This window comes from Thunnus albacares, chromosome 8 (assembly GCF_914725855.1).
Source record: "Thunnus albacares chromosome 8, fThuAlb1.1, whole genome shotgun sequence".
Taxonomy (NCBI): Eukaryota; Metazoa; Chordata; class Actinopteri; order Scombriformes; family Scombridae; genus Thunnus; species Thunnus albacares.
The window spans coordinates 11,984,287-12,006,556 of NC_058113.1; the positions used below are offsets into that span (position 1 = coordinate 11,984,287).

At 39.5% G+C, this 22,270-nt stretch overlaps 1 protein-coding gene across 4 annotated transcripts in view; it reads right to left on the reverse strand.

The window, feature by feature from the left end:
* The window catches only part of grb10b (growth factor receptor-bound protein 10b), a 70,080-nt gene that overhangs the window by 41,754 nt on the left and 6,056 nt on the right, over positions 1–22,270 (reverse strand). For 3 of the 4 annotated variants that reach the window (XM_044359679.1, XM_044359676.1, XM_044359677.1), the window contains exons 2-3: positions 14,242–14,369; positions 4,724–4,820 (exon numbers count right to left, since the gene is read on the reverse strand). In XM_044359679.1, coding sequence (XP_044215614.1) covers positions 4,724–4,820; positions 14,242–14,292 — 148 coding nt within the window. In that variant the 5' untranslated portion in view covers positions 14,293–14,369. The remainder of the gene's footprint in view (positions 1–4,723; positions 4,821–14,241; positions 14,370–22,270) is intronic. The other variant, XM_044359678.1, reaches the window with a different exon arrangement.

The window sequence follows — 22,270 nt, forward strand, 5'->3', positions numbered from 1 at the left end:
TTTCTGATCATTAGTGAGAGAGACATTGGCAAAACAAGACCATTGTATAGATGGTAGTTCCATATGGCTCTCTGTTTTTCTTTAACTCCAGAACGTAATCCATGCATTTTTATTCATTCATGCTAGTTAAAAACAGAGGGGAGGGGCAACACTCCTGTAGAAAAGGGGTATAGATATACAGTACATCAATTGAACACACAACCACACACACACACACACACTGGAGACACACAAGGGAGATACATCTGAATACAAGCCCAGCAGAGGGGTTTCCATTCAAAGGGATCAGTGGGAGTATAGACAGAGCAAGTCTAAACTGTAAAGCGTGGCGGTGGGGTGTACAATACCATTGGTGACAGCACACACACCCACTGAGGGCCAAGCCTCTCGGTGGAGAGGGAGAGTGTGGGAGGGTCAGAGGGAAACAGGAGAAGCAAGGGAGGGAAAACAGAGATGAACAGAGGGGAAAGAAGAGACGGGAGTAAATAGAAAGACATAGAGACAGACTCTCATTTAGGGGGAACTGTGGAAGGGGGACAGGGTGAAAGAGAAGAGTGGGTTCACACAGGGTGAGGCGACTACATGTGTATTTCATTTCACACAGTTGTCTTATTCTATTCAGAATTTTATACTGTAATTTATTTATTTTATTTTTTCTACATTTAAAATTATTATTTTAATTTTAATTTTAATGACGTTGTTTTTAGCCACACTAGTGGTGTGACTCTAGAAATGACAATGTTAATCTGTCAGTCAGTTGGTGTAACACTTGGATCAGAATATCTCAAGCTCTATTGGATGAATTGTCATGAAACTTCCAACTGACATTCATGGTCCCCAGAGGATGAAGCCTACTCACTTTATTGATCCCCAGACATTTTCTCTAGAGCCACTTTAAAGTTGACATTTGTGATCTTGAGTGAAATGTCCAAACACCTGTTGGATGGATTGTCATAATATTTGGTACAGATATATATGCCTCCCCAAAGATGAATTATAATTACTTTGGTGATCCGAAGACTTTTCAGCTAGTGCCTTCATTAGGTAAAAAAAACTTCAACTTCGGTTGGCTGCAGCTGTACTGTTTTGGTTGTCTCTAACAGTGTCACTTTTGGCCGCAGCAAGCAGCTGTTTTCAGAGAAAAAGCTCTAAAAACACCGAACGCAGACACAGTTAGCAAATAGCTGGTGAACATAGAGGAGTTAATAGTCAAAGAACAGAGCAAAAGGAGAGTGAATACTGGACTTTCATTCATCAGGTGGCCAGAAACATGACTCCAAATAAATAGTACTGTTGCTCTGTAACTGCTAGATGTGTAAATAAGCAGCTGTTTGCTTACAAGTTCAACATATCAAGTTGTGTTCACGACATTTTACAGCTGCCCCCAATCAGCCAGAAAATCAGTTAATGTGGTTTTTAATTAATGACCAAATACCAGCAAAACAAATGACATTCTTATTTAGCTGTACTGTGTATTTAGTGCTCACTAGAAAATGTTAGCATCACACCATGTTAAATAAAAACAGTGAATGCAAATACTACCTGCAAGACATCAGCATTTTAACATAGTCATTGTGAGCTCTTAGCATGCTTGTTCATCTTCTAACATTTTTATCTGAGAAATGTTTCCTCATTTTGTAATTCTCCCTATCGTACCCTACCGATTTTAACCATGTTAGCCTACCAACTTTTGTAAATGTCTTTCTTTCTTTTTATATTATTTAAGACTACTTAATTTTGTGTATATTTTTGACTGTTATGCACCACAACACCAAGGCAAATTACTTTTATGTGCAAACCTACTTGGCAATAAACCTGATTCTGATTCTGATTAAGTTAATTACACTCACAACCATGATCTCACTTTTAAGAGAAAAATCAAGATATTGTGACATACATTTATAAAGATATTACAAGGAGTGACAGGGGGCTTGTACAGAAAAAAAGAAAGAAGCAGGAAATGAGGTAAGTCCAGTCAGGATCAGGTGACAAACACTTTTGCCATAACAAATCAGCAAATTGCTTTCACATCACATCGTAGTCTGCACACACCCCCATGCTTCCTTAACCCCCTGTTAAAGAGCCCCATTATTTTCAGGAATGCGGTCCCTCGCTGTTTGTGAGTGAAAGTGTGTGTACACGTGCATGCCTGCCTGCACGTGTATGCCCATGCTTGTGTGCCCGTGACATGTCACTCTCCCTCTACAAAGGCATAACTGGAATAACTGGAGGTGGGAGCTTCATTTCCAGGCCTGAGATCATGGCTGGTCAACCCCTCCAGAGCCACACTGACAGATTACTGCACTGCATTGGTAACATTGATGGGATTTGTTGCCTAGCAGCTGCATGCCCATCTGAGACACCACTACTAAGTTATATTTGCCATACACCCAAACGTCATGGAGTCATTGGATAAAAGATACACGTATCGAGTATCTCTCCTGGAGAGATACTCAATACATATGAAGTTACTTTATGCACAGAGCAGGTCGTCGTACCCTATAGACCATGATCTCAGCTATAAGGGTGAAGTCACTCTGGCGTGTGGCTGAGAGAAACAACACAGAGGAGACAACACAGTGCAAGCCTGTGACATCGCATCTGTGAGAGACTGCACTAGACTCACATATGTGTCATGCCTCTTCTCAGGACAATGTGGCCTCGTCATTCTTCTAGTTGCTTGAAAAAGGACTGCATTAGGGTAAACCATTTTAAACTTATAGTTTGAATGTTGAGAACATCATGTACAACTTACAACTATTTCTAGACATCAAATATTGGCTTGCAAATGCCCTGATAAGCCGCTCAATAGCATCTCATTCCAAACATAGGAAATAACAGCAGGTCATGTTCCAACAAAGCTGCACTGTTCTCGTCAATATTAATAGGTTTATGACTGCTCTGGCTTTTTATAGCAAACCCAGCAAGTGGCTGGTGGCTCTATTAAAGTCCTATAAGAATGAAAGAGTGGATTTAGTGGAAAGCAAGTTTAATAACATCAGCAAGGATTATCATCCAACTAATGACACCAGAAATACAATGGCTAAATACGTAGAGTGGCACTTTGAGCAGCTCATACAATATAGCTTTTAACACATGTCAAAGTGGTAGCTTTCTGGCCATAATAAGCCATCCATCAAATAAAAAAAATAAAGAAAGAAAGACAGTAGAGAAGGTGATCTGACAAAAATCTAAATGGCCAAAAGGACCGGTGTTCATAAATCAGGCTCCCAACACATAACCTACTGTATCAAAACCTTAGTATCCAACCAAAATATCATTATTCAAACAGAGTAATCAAAAATGTTCCTTAGTTAAAGTCATCTTCATTCGTCTGTCTCTCCGGTTCTCCTGAGTTCCCTCCATCCCGGCTGATCCTGAAAAATGACAATGCAATTTCTGCTCCATTTATTTCCCATGCCACGGCCAAGCGTTCTAATTCACTCTTTGAGTCCTCGCAGACTCCCCGCCCTTACCTCCCATGCTGAGCCAATATTGTGCTTAAATCTCATGCTCCGATTGTCATGGACGAACCCTGTATGGCGCAATTAGATAGACGGCGTAATTATAATGGCACCCTGTGTCCACGCAGATCACCCTTTGAACTGCTGAAATGTTTACAGCGGAAGAGACCCAAATATATATTATCCCCCTCCACCCACCCCCGGCCCAGCAAAGGATAATGAGCAGCAAGCCGCTCTCCACACTGTACTGAGATGAGGGACACACACACATGCACAAACCCACTGCAGTAGTGCCAGATTCCCAGGTGATTTCTACGACCTTTTTGTATTCTCTCATGTATGAAAATAAATAAGGAGCACACAGCAAGCTTAACTGTGTGTTTGATAGAGCAGAGTTTGAGCTGTGATATCTTGTTGAAAAATTGGTCGTACTTAACTCAACTTGATTGATTGACCATTTCTAGGACTCAGTTGAAGTATGTTATGTTTTTCAGTACCAAAATTTTTTAAGTGGTTTCCTTCCAAGGAGTCAGCAGCAGATACATCACTCTTGGCATGTGTCCTGTAAGTAATGATTCATTTTTTATTTGGTTTAGTTTCAGAGGGATTACTGAACAGAATTATGTAAATGATTACCCCAAAAATGCTTTTTCTCAATGTTTTTTTTTTTTCAACAAAAAATATAAAATACAGATATAAATATAAGAATAAGAATATTATGATGGAAAACAAAGTCTGAGTCTAAACTGCTATCAATATGATGAATCTAATTTTATTTAACAAATATTATATCTGTTGTAATTACTAAATCACTAATCAGTTAAATAAAGGGTGATACTGATAATATGAGATAATGTGTAACAAAAATGTATGCATATTGTTGAAAATGTACTTTTACTGTAAATGGACATGTCTGTTGTTTGGTATTGACTCATTAAAAAACTGTGCGGTCAGTTGAAAATTAATTAATTGTTTTTTGTTGTTAGAGCCTAAAGGAACTAAGAAATGGTTGGGATCATTACAGGGTAATGTTACACCAAGTCAGTGTACAGTTAAGCCCCAGTAGTGTGCAATATCATATGACAAGTCCCACTACGTTTGTAAAATCATATGCAATTCGAGTATAACTGAGTGCACTCTTCTGTGTCATACAACACCAATGTAACTCAAGAATAGGTCTAATGTACAAACATCAGCACACACAAAAACACACACACTTGCACATATGCACATTTATCTATTGGTGGTTGAGGACCAACCTTGATGGTTAGGAGAATTCCGATTGGTCGACTGCTGGAAGCTCGGACCAATGAGGTCAGCTTGTCTGTGATTGGAGGACCGGTCTATATTGTCCTGCTGAGGGAGAGAGAAGGAAGAAAAAAAAAAAGAAAAATCATGTCAACCGACTGGGAATATTGTTACAGATGCATAACACTAAAAAAACACCAAAACACATCACTGTTACTGGATTTAAAAAATCCAAAACTTTTCTTCTGGAAGCTATTTTTTATGGAAGCACATTGCACTCACAAACAAAAACAAAAACAACAATGGAGGCCTGATCTCATAATTATGAGAAAAGATCTTGTAATTATGAGATCTTTTCTCATTATTTCTCATTATCTCATTATTATGAGACAAGTTTAAATTGGTTATCAATCATAATTTAAGAAAACAAGAGGCATGACGATGCTGCCTGATTTAATTAGCTTTTTATTTCCATCTGAACTATCTCAATGACTTAAAATGCGCAATGTTGATTTACTAACTGCAGTGCTTATTGTCATTATTTGTGTCATAGGTCTATATAATCCCTCCACCAATGACGTGCATAGCCTATCACTTCTTTCTTCTTTGGGGTTTTACGGGAGTTGGCATCTTTCATGTTGCATTACTACCACCTTCTGGTTTTAGTCCTTGTCCTAGTACGATTGTCCTAAAAAAAAAACAGCCATCTTCTGCCCTCACAATATACTTCCATACTACTTTTTTTTAAAATACCGATTTCTGATAATCCTAATGACTGTAATTGTGTAACCATTTCTAGTCTCCACTCTGTCTATTTCCTGCATGATATGATAACATGTCATACAGTCTCTGCTTCCTGACATTGCTCACAATGGCCTGCGGGATGTTTTTCTATAATACAAAGTGCTGTTGAGATTACTATGTCCGATTCTGCTCATAGTGAATTGCTCTTTCCTGCTCCTACTACTGCTGTATTTCACATCCGGCAACATATCAACCTGAGTAAACTAATAATAATACCATCCACAATATAATACCATCCACATTATCCTATGACATTAATATCTCCCAGTGTCTCAAATCAAGAAGGAAATAAAAGCTAATTAAATCAGGAAGCGTCATCATGTCTCTGTCTTCCTAAATGATGATTGATAACCACTTAAACTTTTCTCACAATAACAAAATCTGGATCTCATAATTATGAGAAAACTATTTCATAATTATGACTTACTATCTCATAATTATGAGAAAAGATCGCTGAAAAGGGTTACATAAAATAAAAACAGATCAGCGGAAGACAAATGCAAAAATGGCGAAATGGTGAGTAGCTCATGAAACTACGATAAAATCCTTAAATAGAACATAAAGCATAACAAATAATATCAAAACATCTCCCCTTTTCACCGCTTGTGCCGGTACGTGAACATGGCCAGGTGTCTATCAGAGCACATAAGGTCTAAGATAGCACTAAAGCACAATGTCCTGGTTTGACCTGCAGATCCTTCCTCTGTCTTTCTCACCATATTTCCAGTCACTGATACACTGTGTGATGAGGCAAAATCCCCACAAAACAAGGAATGTACAAGTACATTTATAAACATATTTGATTTTGATTTGTTTCTAGCACTTACAACTACTAAAGCACAACTGTGGGTTATCCATTGTGTGTGTGCGTATATGCGTGTGTGTGCGTGTGTGTGAGAGCAGACTGGCGTCCCGTGCAGGGCCTAACAGCAGGAGTGGGAACAGAATGTACTGGGACGAGCTACTGTGTTCAGAAAAACATCGCTACTGACTCTCTGTCTCTCTTACACAGCAGACCTCCTCGGATGCAGCAATAAAAGCGGTTGCAGTTGCTTGTTCTGCCTCATTTACGGTAGTGACAGACAATGCAGGCGGAGCCGGATTCTTTTACAGAAGTTCTTCTACGATTGATGTTATCCTGCCTAATTTTCTATGATAGATGTGTTTTCCTTACATCAGTTGGAGTTATCATTGTTGCCTCTGGAGACAATGAAGTTACAGTGATTACAGGATGATGGTCAGGGTACCCATCATGTAAGTCTTAAGACCCACAGTCAGTTATATATTCTGCTCAGTGTCTCATTTAATGAAGCAGGTCCAGGCTGTGCTTCAGGATGTCATTTTCACCAATAAATGTCACTACAATGCAATATAATAGTATTTCTACATTCTTACATTGGGTGATGTTCCTCCTCTAAGATGCCACTATAGCCCAAGTACAAAACATATCACCATTTAAACAACTAATCTCCTTAATTCTTTCTTTTGTCCCAGTGATAATTAACGCCAATATCTACTGTGTTGAAGCCTACATTTTAACAACAATTCTTAAGTAATACAACACAACCAAAAGTATTGTTATTAGCAGCTGCTTTCCCATTAAATCTGAAAGCTTTTGGAAAAATGTTATATTCAATTTGCAACCCCCCTACAGCGGACTCTTCAAAGAATTTCCTTAATAAGCAGGAGAAAGACATACTGTCTGCCATTTTCAATGCAAAGTTCAAATTTCTCTTTTCTGTAATGTTAATTTTTAAAGCCAAGTTTATAACAGACTTTTCAAAATCCTACTGCTCCTTTGACATTTGCTAACAAGACTTAATGAGTGGTTCAAAGAGAGTCGACTCACTGTGAAAATAAAGTTTGAAGCAGAATTCCACTCTGATGTCTCCATTCTTCCAAATAAGGGGTCGGCTGAATAATTATGCTCCACGATTTACCTGCAGCATTTCTAGCTTTTCTAGTCATTACGATTTGAAATATCAGCAGAAAGTTCCTCTGCGGTGTCTCTGCTGGCACCTGTGTTCAGACTGAACTGGATATAACTGGATGTAGAACGTCAGTATATGGTTCTGTTCACCGCCGCCCCCCAACCTCTCTTCTATACCCATCAACCCAACCGCATCCAATCATTACACTGCATTGTTCCGTTTTCGTATTGTCTTGAGTTCCTGCCGTCTTGGACCGATCGAATTAGAGATTTGGGATCTTAATGAGACTAACTTGCTTTAGAAATTTCAAAAAAATAATAAAACAACCACCACATCACCCCATTTGTTCCCTTGACATAGCAAACCCAGTCATCAATGCGCACTGTCTGGGGGTCCAGCTACCAGACTGTGACTGATCCCTACCCAGTCACCCAAACAGCAGTGGGACACTGTTTGGTTGGTGGGATGGTACAGCGCAAAGTTAGCATGTGTGTGTGTGTATTCAGGACAAGATGGTCATGGTTCAGCTCCACTGAGCAAAAACGTAGGGACTCTTTCACACCATATACTGGTCTTGAATGCTGCCTTGCATGGCTGTCTGGGAGTAAATGAGTTAACACACACACACACCAAAGAACTAAAGGACTTTTAAAGCACACCTTGATCTTTTGTGGATCTTACCAACAAAAACCCAAAACCCAGACAGCCTTTGACGCTCCTATAGACAATTGACAGAATGTTAATGTAGGGATTTAATCTTACAGATGCTAGCCATTTAGCATAATTCTCAGCCATGCTATTGCCTAACTCTGCATTTGTTTACGTAGTTAGTAAAGCCTATAAGGTTGAGGCTCCACAGAGGAGAGACAAAATGAGATAACACATAAAAGCTGACTTTTTTTTTCTCCTGAAGAAAAAATTCACAGATGTTCTTTCTTTGATCCGTGTTCTTGTATTTTCTCAAGTTGCTTCTCCCTCACACTCTTGTACACACAGTAACAAAAGCACAGACACACAGACACACAGACACCTCACACACACACACACACACACACACACACACACACACACACACACGTGTTGCTTAAGTTCTTAAAGAGGGGTCAAAACAGGACTAAGGGTAGGCCAAGTTTTGACAAGGAGCATATAAGCACCCTTTCATATTGATGAAGTTGAAAGGAACTCCAAATAAGAGTCAAGGGGTTGAGGGTTCAGCTCTTTAAAAGGGGTCAGTGGCAGGCCAGAGACAAGGTTAAAGCACTGAAAGCAGACAACACAAAAGTTTGGAGGTTGGGCCTCAAACAAGAAGGAAAAGACTGAGACGCATGTCAAAGCTATGCCTTTAGAAGAGGTCAGACTGAGGTTAAATGTTATGACTGGGGATTGAATATGAATCAATACTTATGGAATGACTGCTGGCTAAGAAGGAACAGCTCAGAATGGACTGGGTCCATGAGAATAAGTCAATATCGCAGTTTCCATTAAGATTAAATTTACCAAGAACTGAATATTCTGAGAAAGCTTTAGAGATGTGGAAATCTTACAGGTGGGTCCAAGACTTGCTTCTGGAAGAGCATTCTTGATGAGAGCAATAGCGCTAACAGGGATAGTCTTGTTACAACATACAAGAACACTAGACAGCAAGAGCAGGAGTGGAAATCCTTTCTTACATAATTAACTAGAATGAGATCATGAGGTCACACTAATGTCTGCATTAGTGCTACATTTATCTGTTTGTTTATAGCGTAGAAACTGAGCTGTAGCTGAGGTTGTTGTCACAGCACAGCTGAGCCACGGACAAGCCAGGGTAGCCTGCAATTACATGACATTAGATGATTTAGATTTTTTTCATTTTTCTTTTTGGTCTGGGTAGTTATAATACAAATAAATTCTTTGTCAAGACCTCATCGTTATGTTATAGTAGTAACTGATTATTGGAAATGTCCAACAGCTACTAGCATTAAGTAAGTTTTCACCTTCTGAATAGAAAATGCTTCTGCAATATAAATAGTTCTACTTACTGTGATCATGACTGGGCACCAACAGTCCTGCTACAGAACAACTGTTACATATTGTAATATGAGTCGGTGGTCTAACCCATGTCAATGAGAGAGCCCCAGTGAACTTATTGTAAAATATATTGTAAATATATTACATAAAGTAATCTTATTGTAAACACATCAAGCAAATATAATTTAAAATCCTAAAAAACAAAAACATGTGAAAGAAAACATGAAAATAGCTATATTTGTGAAAATGTGCTGTTTATTTGAGGCAAAAAATGCTTTGTGGAGTATTGATGCTTTGTGCTCATTGTCGGTACAAATTCACCTGACGCACCAGATGGTTTGTTACACTGAGCAAACTTTTCGCTGTCATCACACCTAAACCACGACCATAGTCGCCAGTAGTACCTCATAAGACGCTGATTGGTCCGAACCACTGTTGGTTCGGCCACAAGCACATAAGAAGATGGATTCACGCATGATCTCAAGAATCCAGCTGCCTCGCAGGGTAAAATACAAATGGCTGAACAGAAATCACTGTTTGTGCTTGTTAATTTATGTCACGGGTCACTTTCCAGTGCTAATTTGAGCAAGTTGAGAGCAAAGGTTCAGTTACTGTTTTTCATCATAAACTCAAGGACCATGTTATGAAAAAAATGTTAGAAATGAAAATAAAATATCTGAGGATGTCCCAGTCATGATTAGGACATTACTTCTGGAATATAATTCCTAGCCTGTTTACCCTGCAGCAAGAAAATTCAGACATATATTTCTGCCCATAAATGCAGGGGTATGTTCATAATGCATGCTGGGATAGCCTCCAGCTACTCCGTGACCCTGAACTGGAAAAACTGGATATTGCATATGAAGCAACACTTTGATGTTGTACATTTGATTCAACTCCAATGCGCTGAAAGTGATGACAGACTGAGTCAAAGTTGACAGTTAAACTTTGTCACTGTAGCCCCATAACTCATGTCCACACTGACCTGTGATTTTTGTGAAATGTTCTTCCTATGAATGCAAGAAAACATTCACATTGCAAAAGCTCAAGTAAAACAAATGCAATCTTTTGATATCTAGGATTTCTGGTTGGTTATGGGAAACACCACACAATCTTGTTAATGTTTAGCCCCAGCTAAAACAATCCTGCTATCTCAGGCTCTCTCACAGTAAAAATTATGCTCAAGTGCTGGACTCTGCTTGTTTATCCAGTGATCTGACAGATTTGTGAAAGCTTAACACAGTGGAGGGTGTACAGAACGTTTATACATAGCAATATTATGTTTTGGCATACAGCGGTTCCCTGATTTCTGCTTACACATCATTTCAGAGTGTAATCTACTCAAGTTTTACTACATGAGGGCCCAGGTTAGTTTTACATTCACATAACCTTACAGAATATATTGAAGGTCCTGCAGTTTCTGGATTTATGGCTGGTTTAATCAGCTATCATCAATCCTTTTTTTTTTTTTTTTTTTTTACCTCATCAAGGTTTTCCTTGCTTTGCACATGCCATCATTTATTCACCAGTCACGACCATACAACAGAAACAAGATTAAAGTGGTGATATAATCCCTTGAGTTTAGTATGAATGTTATCTTGAATCTGTTTTGAATTGCTGCTGTAGTTTTATCAGGGCAAATCTTCCATAACCCTGGAATTTCACAGTGAATGGGTTTTCTCATTCAACAAGTCAAGGTGCATCTGTTATACTTGAACGCTTTGCAAACAGTGAGTGCGCATCTGTGCACGTGTACTGCTGCGTGTGTGGGTACACTTGTGTGGGAACATTGAGGTCTATATACTGTAGCTCCAGCACCCATTCAAACCGCTGGCAAAGATGTCCATTTTCTTTAAAATAACCTAAATGGCAGGACAAAACGTTACGCTCTATATGAGCTTGAAAAGAATGCTGAAGAGAAGCAGAGAGAGGATTAGCCTACACATATGTACATTGCTCTATTTTTGGACACCACATGTGATTATTCACACAGGGGATGTTACCTTAGACTCAACTCAATGCCTATTCCCTCTCGTTTTATTTTTGTTGGGTTAGTTCCTTAAAATGTGCTGTTACACAGTGTATGCCTCATTAAAAACTGTGCTATTTTTACAACTAGTGTGGATTAATCTTTGCAGCTGAAGCAATAAGGCGGAAACACAGAAACAATATACAAACCAGCATCCCTGGCTTCACTTTGCCACAAGCGTGCAAGCACACACACAAACACACACACACACACACAGTGCCTTATGCGGATCTTTCGTTTGTGTCTCCCTAAGCTGTGCAGATCTGGGAGACTCTAACAGGGTGAACTCTCTGTCCTCTAGCTCCGAGGTCAAAGTTCATAGATAAAGCCATGACCCAGATGACAAGCAGACAACAGACTAGCTTCTGATCAGGCTAATAGTGCTACTGCCCTAATACAAATGTTTGCAAGCCCTTTGCTCGGGGCAAAGGGCATGAACAAATCAACTAAAGCTGAAACCTGATTTCCAAAAGTCAAGACGACAGTTCCAGAGGTCAAGTAAATATGCAGGAAAAAAGTGTCAAAAGATAAAATCCTTGTTGAGCTCATGAGCAGGAGCGTGAGTTGGTCAGTCTTTTGCTCCACTATTGATCAGGAGAACTGCTCTGCCCTCACTCAATCAATAACAAATCAGCACATCAAGAAACAAGCTGATATTTACAGGTCTTCCTTCGTGCTCAAGGGTCAACATAAGACATCAAGTTTGTCCCTCCATTGTCTTAATATATTAATAATAAATAATAATAGTAACACATTTAATTTGTTACTTTTCATCCATAGTGAAACTCAAAGTGCTACAGTATTAATAACATAGAACACACAACATAAATAAAATAGTAATAAGAGTTAAGATGAAAAAGCCTTCCTAAATGAAGGGTTTTTGGGCCTTTTTTTAAAAGAGTCTAGGGTCTTTGCTGCCCTCAGATGGTTAGGAAGGCTGGTCCACAAGTGTGGTGCAGCAGAGCAGAAGGCTTGATTCCCAGTGGTGCAGAGTTTAGTACTGGGGGCCCAGAGGAGCAAGCTGCTGGCAGGTCTGAGGGTGCAGGTGGAGGTTTGTGGTATGATCAGTTCCTGTAGGTAGGGAGGTGCATGTCTGTTGGTGGATTTGTATGTGAGTAGTAGGACTTTGTGGTCAATCCTAAAGGACACAGGGAGCCAGTGCAATGAAAACAGAATTGGTTTTATATGTTCATGTTTTCACACTCTCATCAGGATCCTGGCAGCGTTGTTCTGAATGTATTGGAGCTTCTCGATGCTCCTGCCAGGAATCCCTGTGAAGAGCGTATTGCAATAGTCCAGTCTTGAGGAGATAAAGGCATGCACAAGTTTCTCTGCATCTGACAGGGTTAGAGAGGGGTGGAGCTTATAGATGTTTTTGTTTATGGTCTCAAGTAAGCTGAGGGTCAAACCTAACACCCAGATTAGTGACTGAGGAGGAAAGGGGGATAACCTGGCCGTCAAAGGAGAGATGAGCGATGGGGGATGACTGAATCTGGAGTGGAGTGCCAGTAAGGAGAGCTTCAGTTGTGCTGCTGTTTAACTGGAGGAAAGTTGTGCTCATCCAGGCTATATTCTACTTTAATAATGCATACTTTCCAAATAAGTGCTCTCTGGCGTAAACACAAAACATGAAAACAGTGGCGCATCTGGATTATACACTGAAATTGTCAGTGAAAATTTGTCCCAACAAACTGAGAATCGATTTAAAGGGAAATTAGCCAAAATCCATGACTCTTGTAATTTATTTTCTTCATTTCACTCAGACTCAATAAGCTAGCTGCTGATGATTTGGCTTCATACCTGGAACATGAGATACACATGGAAACACATTACACTACTACACACTACTGAATACAAAGCCTTCCTAGCCTATGTGTTTGTGTGTGTGTGTGTGTGTACGTATGTGAGTGAATGCACCGACCATTGAATCAGAATGATGAAGAGAGCAGGCGTTACCTGGGAGGGGGGTCAGCCAAAGAGAAGATGCTTTTGTGACTCTGTTGGAGCAACACTCTTTAATAGTCTGTCCCTCTGTGACTCTTTAAGAATTCTACGTGTTCACAGTCATGGAATGTTGTGTCTGTGCCACGTCCATTCACTCATATACTCTGTCTGTTGCCAGGGCGAGACTAGACAGGACAAACTATAACCACAGACCATTCTTTCATTGCCCTCTACAGTGTATAATAACTAAGAAACTACATATATTGTTAACAGCAGCATTAGCAAAGACCGTAGTAATTTGAACCCACGCCCTGACCATTTCTTAGAATTCTTGGAAGCAAATCAGTACTTTGCGTACTTCTCCGATGGTTTATTATTCGTTCGTTCCATATTAAATACATGAATAATAAGAAGGGTTTGTACAAGTAGAGAGTTCAAAATTCACAACCTCATCCTTCTAACAAATTCTCAGAAGTTTCATTTATGAATTATGTGCATGTTAGCCATGCCCTGTGGATAGTCCAACTTTGGACACTGCAACAGAATCCAAAGTAGTTTCATGGGAACACGGGCACATTTCTAGTTTAGAAATGTCAGCATTTCTATTAAATAAAGTTCATTTCAGTTTAAAAGCTTAAACAGACATCCTGTGAGTCTAGCTTTGGAGAATGTCTCATACTGACATCACAGTCTGGCTTCTCACAGTTTACTCTTGGCTGTTTCATTTCTAGTCTAGTCTTTATGTTTTATTTCAACTTGAAAAGTAGTCAAGAGAACAGATGAAAAGCCAACACAGGAAATTGCCATTTACCTGATAATTTGGATGATGCAGGAAATAATCCGGACATCCGGCCACAGCCATGCTTTGTGTTTCTCAGTTCCTTTGTACAATTTGCTCGGTTGGATCAGTTGTGACAGAAGATGGGCAGAGCAAACTACCTGCAGAGGAAGAAGAGCAGACAAATGGAGGTTAGTGGAAAACTCCAAGGGAAGAAGGGGAGGGGGGTGGGGTGAGAAGGTCCAAGAGAGGAAGGATGAGGGAAGGAGAGGAGGATGACAGAAGGAAGATGAAATCTAGGTTCTGAGAAGACAGATATAGCACAGAGCACATCTTAACCCACATAGACCCACAGTAAACAACATCAACAAGCAACAAGGGAGGAACACTGGTCGGTTACAAATGAAAAGTGTGAGCAGAAAAACTGAGTCTTATTCAAAATCTACAGAAATACTGATGTACCTCCCTTTGTCCCACAATTTTAGTTTGTGACTAACCCCAAATATGAAAAAAGATGCTTTGTAATATGAACGAATATTTTGTAGAACGGGCAAAGAATTACACTTCTTGGTCACTAGATTCGTACCAGACAAATCCAGCTTTTCAATGTGGTGAGGATGGTTCACTTAACTGAAATCATTCATCAGGTAAAGACAGATAACTGTAGGACTAATTCTGTGAACGACATCACAAATTTGAGTAGTGTCCTGCAGTGATTTATGCTCTTTATTGAGGGTAGATGCATGCGCTGGAGCCTTTATATCCATTATTTGGGTGATAAAAGAGCTAATATAGCTTGGCACTTTATTGCAGCAAAATATATCTCTATTAAGGAAACCTAAGAGCCTAAAAGATGAGAGGCTTCCCTCACCATGAGCCTTGTCATCTTGGGTTTCCTGATACATTTACCGTGCTGACTGCTACCCAACTGACAATCCTGCTATACTCCAACTTACTGAACAATCTGCTGAGGCGTGGTCTTTGTAAGCTAACATAACTGTAATAGAAGTTGCTCCACAGCGGACTTTAAAGGTGTTCTTCTACTCTATGAAGCCTCCCTCCTGGGGTCAAAAAAACCCACAAATTCAACAACATGGACTTTAGTCTATTTGAACTTCTTAAAGTGGGTATCCTATTAACCTCTTGGCACTGCCGCCACTGAACAAACACCTGTAAACACTGACCCAAAAATACACGGCAGGCACCAGTCCAGGTCTTAAGTTAGACCCCTGGGTATATTTTGAGCCAAGCAGCTCGAGCTCACAACTATGACGGTCTTTTATGCAGCAGTTCATGACCCCCTGTTGGTATTTCAAAAATATGACCTGCCATTTTATAGAAAGCTAATATTATCTCATGTTTGCATTAGCGGTTGTGAGCAGGCTGCCCTTGCGGCAGTAGGGTGTGTGTATGTGTGTCCATTTCTGCCTGTACATGAGGCTCTGCATGTGTGCATGTACTGTATGTGTACATATGTGTGTGTATGTGGATGTTTACATATGCTGTGCATGTGTGGCTGTGTGCAGGTGTGTAAAGGCCCTATTTTTAAGAGTTTTTAAGGGTCTTTGAGAAGCCCTACATGTTTGTAGAGTTGTGTATCTTACTGTGTCTGACTGACTAGTCAATGTACAATCGGATGCAAATTAGCTTCAAGCTAACTCTGGTGCAGTGCATCTTTAATGTTTCAAACTGCACACTGTCCCATTCAATAAATAAATAAATCAAATAAATCAAATCATATAGTCAACTTCTCTGACAAAACTGATGCAAGCAAAATGACAATGACAATGAGTTTTTTAAGCAAACTAACATGACAGCATTGTCTGTGTGTTAATTAACATCTTAAAAATGTCCAATGCATAGACTGGAAGATAGAAATTAAGAGCAGATATAAATATAAACATCTGAGCATTAAAGAACTATGTGGAGTTTTCTGGTAAACAAGCAAAAGTTATGTTTACATTGAGTGTTACTCACCAAAATGTATTGTGTGTATCCTTGAGGTCTTACAAAAGTGTTGAATCCATTTCTTTCCACTTAAAACATTTGCAAAGCCAATTTTTTATCATTTACATTCATGTTTACTAGCTTGCAGCCTTCTTTTTCCTTGCTTTTGCTGGCGCATTGCTGCGCTACTTAGCATATTATAGCCACCTGTAGATCATTGGCATAGTGTGAAGCCATTGGCTGAACTATGTATTGTGACACATATTGCACATGTGCATGCATGTGTGCCTTGTGCGCATGAACAAAATGAGAACTCATAAAAAAACTGCTCCATAGTGCAACTAGAGGTCAGAAACACAACAAGGTACATATAATAACTACATTTTCTTATGATCATAATGTCCGTTGTGACAGTCAAAAATGAACTTAAAGGGGATGTATCATGCACATTTCTAGGTCTATATTTTTATTTTTTATTCTACTAGTATATCTTTGCATGATTTAAAATTCAAATAACTTCCTATTGATCTTATACTGGCCCTTTATTCAGCCCTTCAGTTCAGCCTCTGTCTGAAACAGGCCATTTTAGCTCCTGTCTCCTTAAGGCCCCCGTCCTGATGAGCCCACTCTATTCTGATTGGTTAGCTCCCAGAGGCAGTTTGGGAGGCTACATCAGTACATCCATGGGCTACGTAAACAAACAGTAGCAGTAGGATCTCACTTCTTTTTCTCATTCTTTACTTTACGGAAACTTCTCAAATACATCCATACATGTTCGAGCCCTATTCCAATCCAAAATATGTGAGTGGACAACACAAACAACCCATTTAACAACCTTAGCGACAAAGGCTATGGAACAGACGGCCGTTTATGGTCATGCACCAGCAATTTGATGTCATCACGAGGAGGAAGTAGAGATAACACTGCAAACGAAACATTCAGAGCAGACTAAGGCTTGGGTTTTTGACTTACATAAGTTCACCTCAGGTTTTGGACATTTGACCATGTTTAACATAGACATCCAACATCATAACAAAAAGCATATGTCCAAAGGCTAATTAAATTAAATTCTGCAGTTTTTCCTCTTTTACAAGATGTGGGTTATCCTCAGTATTGTGTCAGCTGACCAGATATAATAAAGCTGTCACTCAGCACTTTTCCCTTCCAAATATTTGAGAACTAAAAGTGAAGAGTTTTTTTTTTAATACCTCCAAAATTGCTTGCAAATAATGACCAAACCATGAATGCATTCTAAACAAAGACCTTGGCACCACGATCACTCGGACCGCTAAAGGGCTTGCTCTTAATGAGTGTGTGTCAGTTTGTGTGTGTGTGTGTGTTACTGTGTCAATCCATGTGTGTGGCCTGGCCGGCTGGCATGCAAGGACAGCTCGTCATTTACACATTATTTACAGACACACAGTTTACAACAAAAACAAAACAAATTAACATCAGCCTAAACTCTCCGAGCAGCCCCTCATTAGGCACCACAGACTTGCTGACTAGCTGTGGCTGAATTGTATATTTATTATTTTTCAGGAGTCTGGAGGTTGTGCAGGACGGATAAAAGTAGGCTTCAATTAACTACATTAGACACTAAACTGAAGTTTAAGTCCTTATCAAAACTGCTACTTTCATTTTATGAGGATTAGTTATCATACATTAAATACTACTGAATTAAATATAGAGTTTTAACATCACGAGTGTAAATTGTGAATTCTGCTTCAACTGTGCGTGATAAAATATGGGAAAAAAGCTCAGGCGTTCCGTGTAGCATTAAAATACCTTGTAGCCCAAGTTTCAAAGTGCTTATATGTGCCACAGTGACTTTCAGTGACTGATATATTGACCAAACACACACGCACCTATGCTTAATTGCTCCCTGACCCAATCAAAGCCATTCCAGTGCAGGGATTAGACCCACTCAGGACCCTTTGATTTGATTCCTTCCACTTGAACAGCATACTGAAACCTAACCATCTTTGACCTTGACAGTGCAATTATCCGGATGTCGTCTCTGCACTAGAAAGGGCGGACATTGGGGTGCGGCGGCTGTACCCAACGGTGAGGTGACTGCATCTGGATTCATTAATGTGATTTTTGCTCAAACTTGCATGAGGGAGAATGTTAGCTGGTGGACTTCAAACGCAGGGGTCTTAACAATGCCTATCGTGAATCATAAATCCTCACCAGCACTGTCGTGGTTGAGACTTGACAGCAAATACTAAGGACTCTACTGAGGGTGCTCTGCTTGGAGTTTTCACCAGCATCCATCTAATATTCTCTGAAATATTTAGTGTCGATACAGGTATGATACATTGTTCAAATGTCTCCTTTCCACACAAATATAGCAAGAACTTGAAGAGAAAAATTAGCAAGAGCATACTATGTTATAAGACACTGCACTTGAGCCAATAAGATAATAAGATAATTAGTCAGTTAAGGTTTTCCTTTATAGAAAATGAGTAAATTCACTAAGTCACCATTGTAGTAAACCTTTGCTACTGTTGTTGTGAAAATGACACTTTGGCCTCTCGCTGTTACATACAGTACTGGATGTTACAACATATAAATGATGAGTAATCAGTCTCTGTGTTTCTCCTGGACTCTTAATAAACAAATCACAGTTGTAAACTGAAGCCGTAGATGAACACGTCCTGGTGGCCTACATGCTTAGTCAGTCTGGGGGTTAATGTGCTGATATGTGCTTACATCTCAGGGGTCCAGCTTTAACATCCCAGGGTGATAAGCCCTGCAGAAAAGCCAAAGGCGAGGTCTGGGATCACCAGAAACCAGGGCTATTTAAAGTAAAGCCTAATTGAAACAGTAGAAACATTTCCTTGAACAGAGCTCCTCTTTTGCATGGTGGTGGATCAGTGGCTGGAGCTGACCAGCTAGCCAGACCAAAGATGGATGTTAAGAAGACTTTGGAGGCCGCAGGACTTTGTTTGCAACCAATGCCATGAATGTAAATACAGCATGCAATGCAAATGTACTGTTCCAAAAAGAAATGAGGGATTGCAAAGTAAAAGTTTTGGACAAGGAGGTTTGATTATAGATGATAAATATACATCTATAATCTTGTATATTAACTCTCATTATAGTTTTTAATGCTGTCATTACTTATTTAAGCCACAACTTCCTCCCATATTGAATAACAGGTTATTAACTTTTTCCCTTCCTTAAGCCTTTCCAAAGAGTCCAATAAAAATACCTACAGTGGGAAATGGAAATATTAAACTTTTGACCTCACATACTGTATGCAGGCCAAACCTGAAACAAATGACTGTCTTGTGAGCTACACTGCCAAACATGTCTTGTAAACTAAGAAGTTGGTTTGATTTTTTTTTTGTTTAAACCTGTCTGTCTACATGTTGGTCTGGTTTGTCTGTCTTAACTGTCAACAATCAATCAGTTCGGTGTATATTTCTCTCTTCCTTCTTGGCTTTTTGTCAATCTGTGTATAAGTCTCTCTACCTGTGTGTCTACATGTTTTCCTGTCTGTGTATCTATGTGTCTAGTCTTGGTCCCTACTTGCCTGTAATTTGTACATTTCGGTGCTGCGTTATTCCTGTCTTTTCCTAATTGGGAAAACATTCTAAATAGTGGGCGTTATTTATAGTGGGGCGTCCATAAACATACTGTAGCATAGATTCATGGAAGTCAGTTGACTTCTAAGTCAGATGTTGGAAGAGCTCTGTACAGCACAGTTCACAACATTTATTTAAATGGTAGAAAAGAAGTTATTTGATTCTAAAATCTCATCCAACATTCAGTGTTTCTGAATGAAATCAGATACTTGGTATTTGGCTTAGGTTACAAAGGATTATTTTGAAGTTTATTATAGTCATTCTACTGTTTCCAAAGCCATTACTAAACCAGCCAAAACGTTTCTTTAAAAAAAATGAAAAGAAAAGCTGGATTTAAGTGTTTACATTGTATAACTTGTTAGAACAAAAGTATGAAAAAAACAAACAGGGCATGCTATGATACTGCGCCTATACATGTAGGGAAATGTAAACCCACTATGAACATGATTTTAGCTGGAGTAACTGAAATGGATACTGGAATCAGGTGTCTCCAGTCTGGGCCAGAGAAGCCAGAGAAGTCAAAGCAGACAATTGAGAGCATTTTTTTACAGTATTGAATCATTTCACATCCAAAGATGTCAGATTTATAACAGATTAACCATGCAAATAACCTTTCTGGGTACTTTACAATTAATTGAACCCCTTTCACACATGAAACACTGCTGGTTCAATAAGCAAAACTGAAATGCCTCAGTGCTCAATAGCAGCAACTGTACAACTACAGCTCAGCTGTGCAGCTGTGTCAACTACTCTCTTTGTGTATATAATTGTAAAATGTGTTCATCTCAGTCAACTTGACTTCAGCTGATTGGACTGGACACAGCTTAACACTGGGCTGTTCAGCTCTGCTCAGTCATCTTTGGAATGCAGAGAGCACATTCTTTCCATATAGGGTACTGGGTGAAAAAAAACACATGCAACATGGCAAACCCCAACCTCATGAAATGACAAGCACTGATTTGTGGGCCAGCCAGGGATAGGGTGGATAGTGATGGGCGAAAGTGGAGAACATATGGTAGAATATGTGAGTCCACAACGATTGTAAGCTTCCTACTCAGGTATCATAAGGTCAAAAGGTGACTTTTTTATGCCTCCAGGGGTCAAACAGTGTCAAGGAATATAGTGTTTTATCTGCAGTGCCCTAGGGTAGAGGTCAGCAAGACTGTTTTTTCTATCGCACATCCGAACACTAGCGCCTGCTCCTGTGGATACACCGTCCCATCAGCTCCTGTGGGGATTCTGATCACTCCCTGATCACCCTCTAAACAGCCTCTGATCACTTATATTTGTTTTATCAAGTATCTGTCTGCTCCATCCAACAAGGAAAAATACATGTAGCCCTCATGGATTTTTTAATCTTAAGAAATGTTAATACAGATGCTCAAGATGCTCAAATGGAGGGGTAAAAGGGGATAAAACATTATGGATCATGTCCCGTTTCTATGATAGTTCAAGTAATTTCCCATCGAGACAAATACAAACTAAAAGCTGGAAAATAGCAGCAGTGTGTTGTTTAGATTATCAATGTCAGCTTCTAATGCTACTAACGTTTAAACAAAATTCATGTCACTTGACTTTATTTAATGTATTACTGTATTTGATACATAGGTTTTTTCTGGAAGGTTGCATAAGGTTTACTGGGAGACACTGCATTCGCCATGCAAGGTAGAGCCCAACAATAAACAGCCTCTCATATTTTCATGTGTGAAATTTCATCCCGTGATAATGATGCTGACTACACGAGAATAAACACACACGCAGCATTTGTGTTGCGGAGACAAACACTAAAGCTAGAACAAGCTTAAATCAAAACTCATTATCAAATGGAAGTGTCAAAGGCCTCGAGAGAAACAGAGAGAGAGACATGGGGGAGCAGAGTGTGCATGTGAGAGGTTGTTCCACAGTGTGTGTGCACAAGTGTGTGTATGCATGTCTTCAAGCATGATTTACACTCTGTCTAAACTCACCCTCTGGGTTTGTAATATTTCCCTGAACAGCGACAAGACAAAAGTTGACTTCTACAACCAGAGTTAGCCCATGGTTGCTACTTCTACTGGTGAGTGTCTTAAAGTCCAACTCCAGGAGTTCCCAAAGTAGCCACACAGATAACCAAAGTACTCAGTTGAAGAATGTTTGCAGCAGTAAGAATAATTTTTCTGTTGACAGTTCTACCAGTTACTAAAATTGATTGAAAATAAACATACATGTGTCTATCTATCTATCTAATACCCACTGCTGCATTCAAACCGTAACATAAGAGTAGCACTACTTGAAACAGATAAAGTTATGTTGATTAAAAAGGGGTTGAGCTAAATGTATCTCAATTAAGCAGATGGCTTTTCAGTTGACAGGTGGTGCTTAAGGGACCCTCTGCAACTCTAGTCACAAATTAGATAAAGTTTGGTCACACACCCATAGCCAGTAGAGAACAGCCTGTCCTGTCATTTCAACAGCCCAATATCAGGTGAAAGGATTGCGAAAGATGATACAGGATACCTGGGGTGACTGTACAAGACTATTCAATT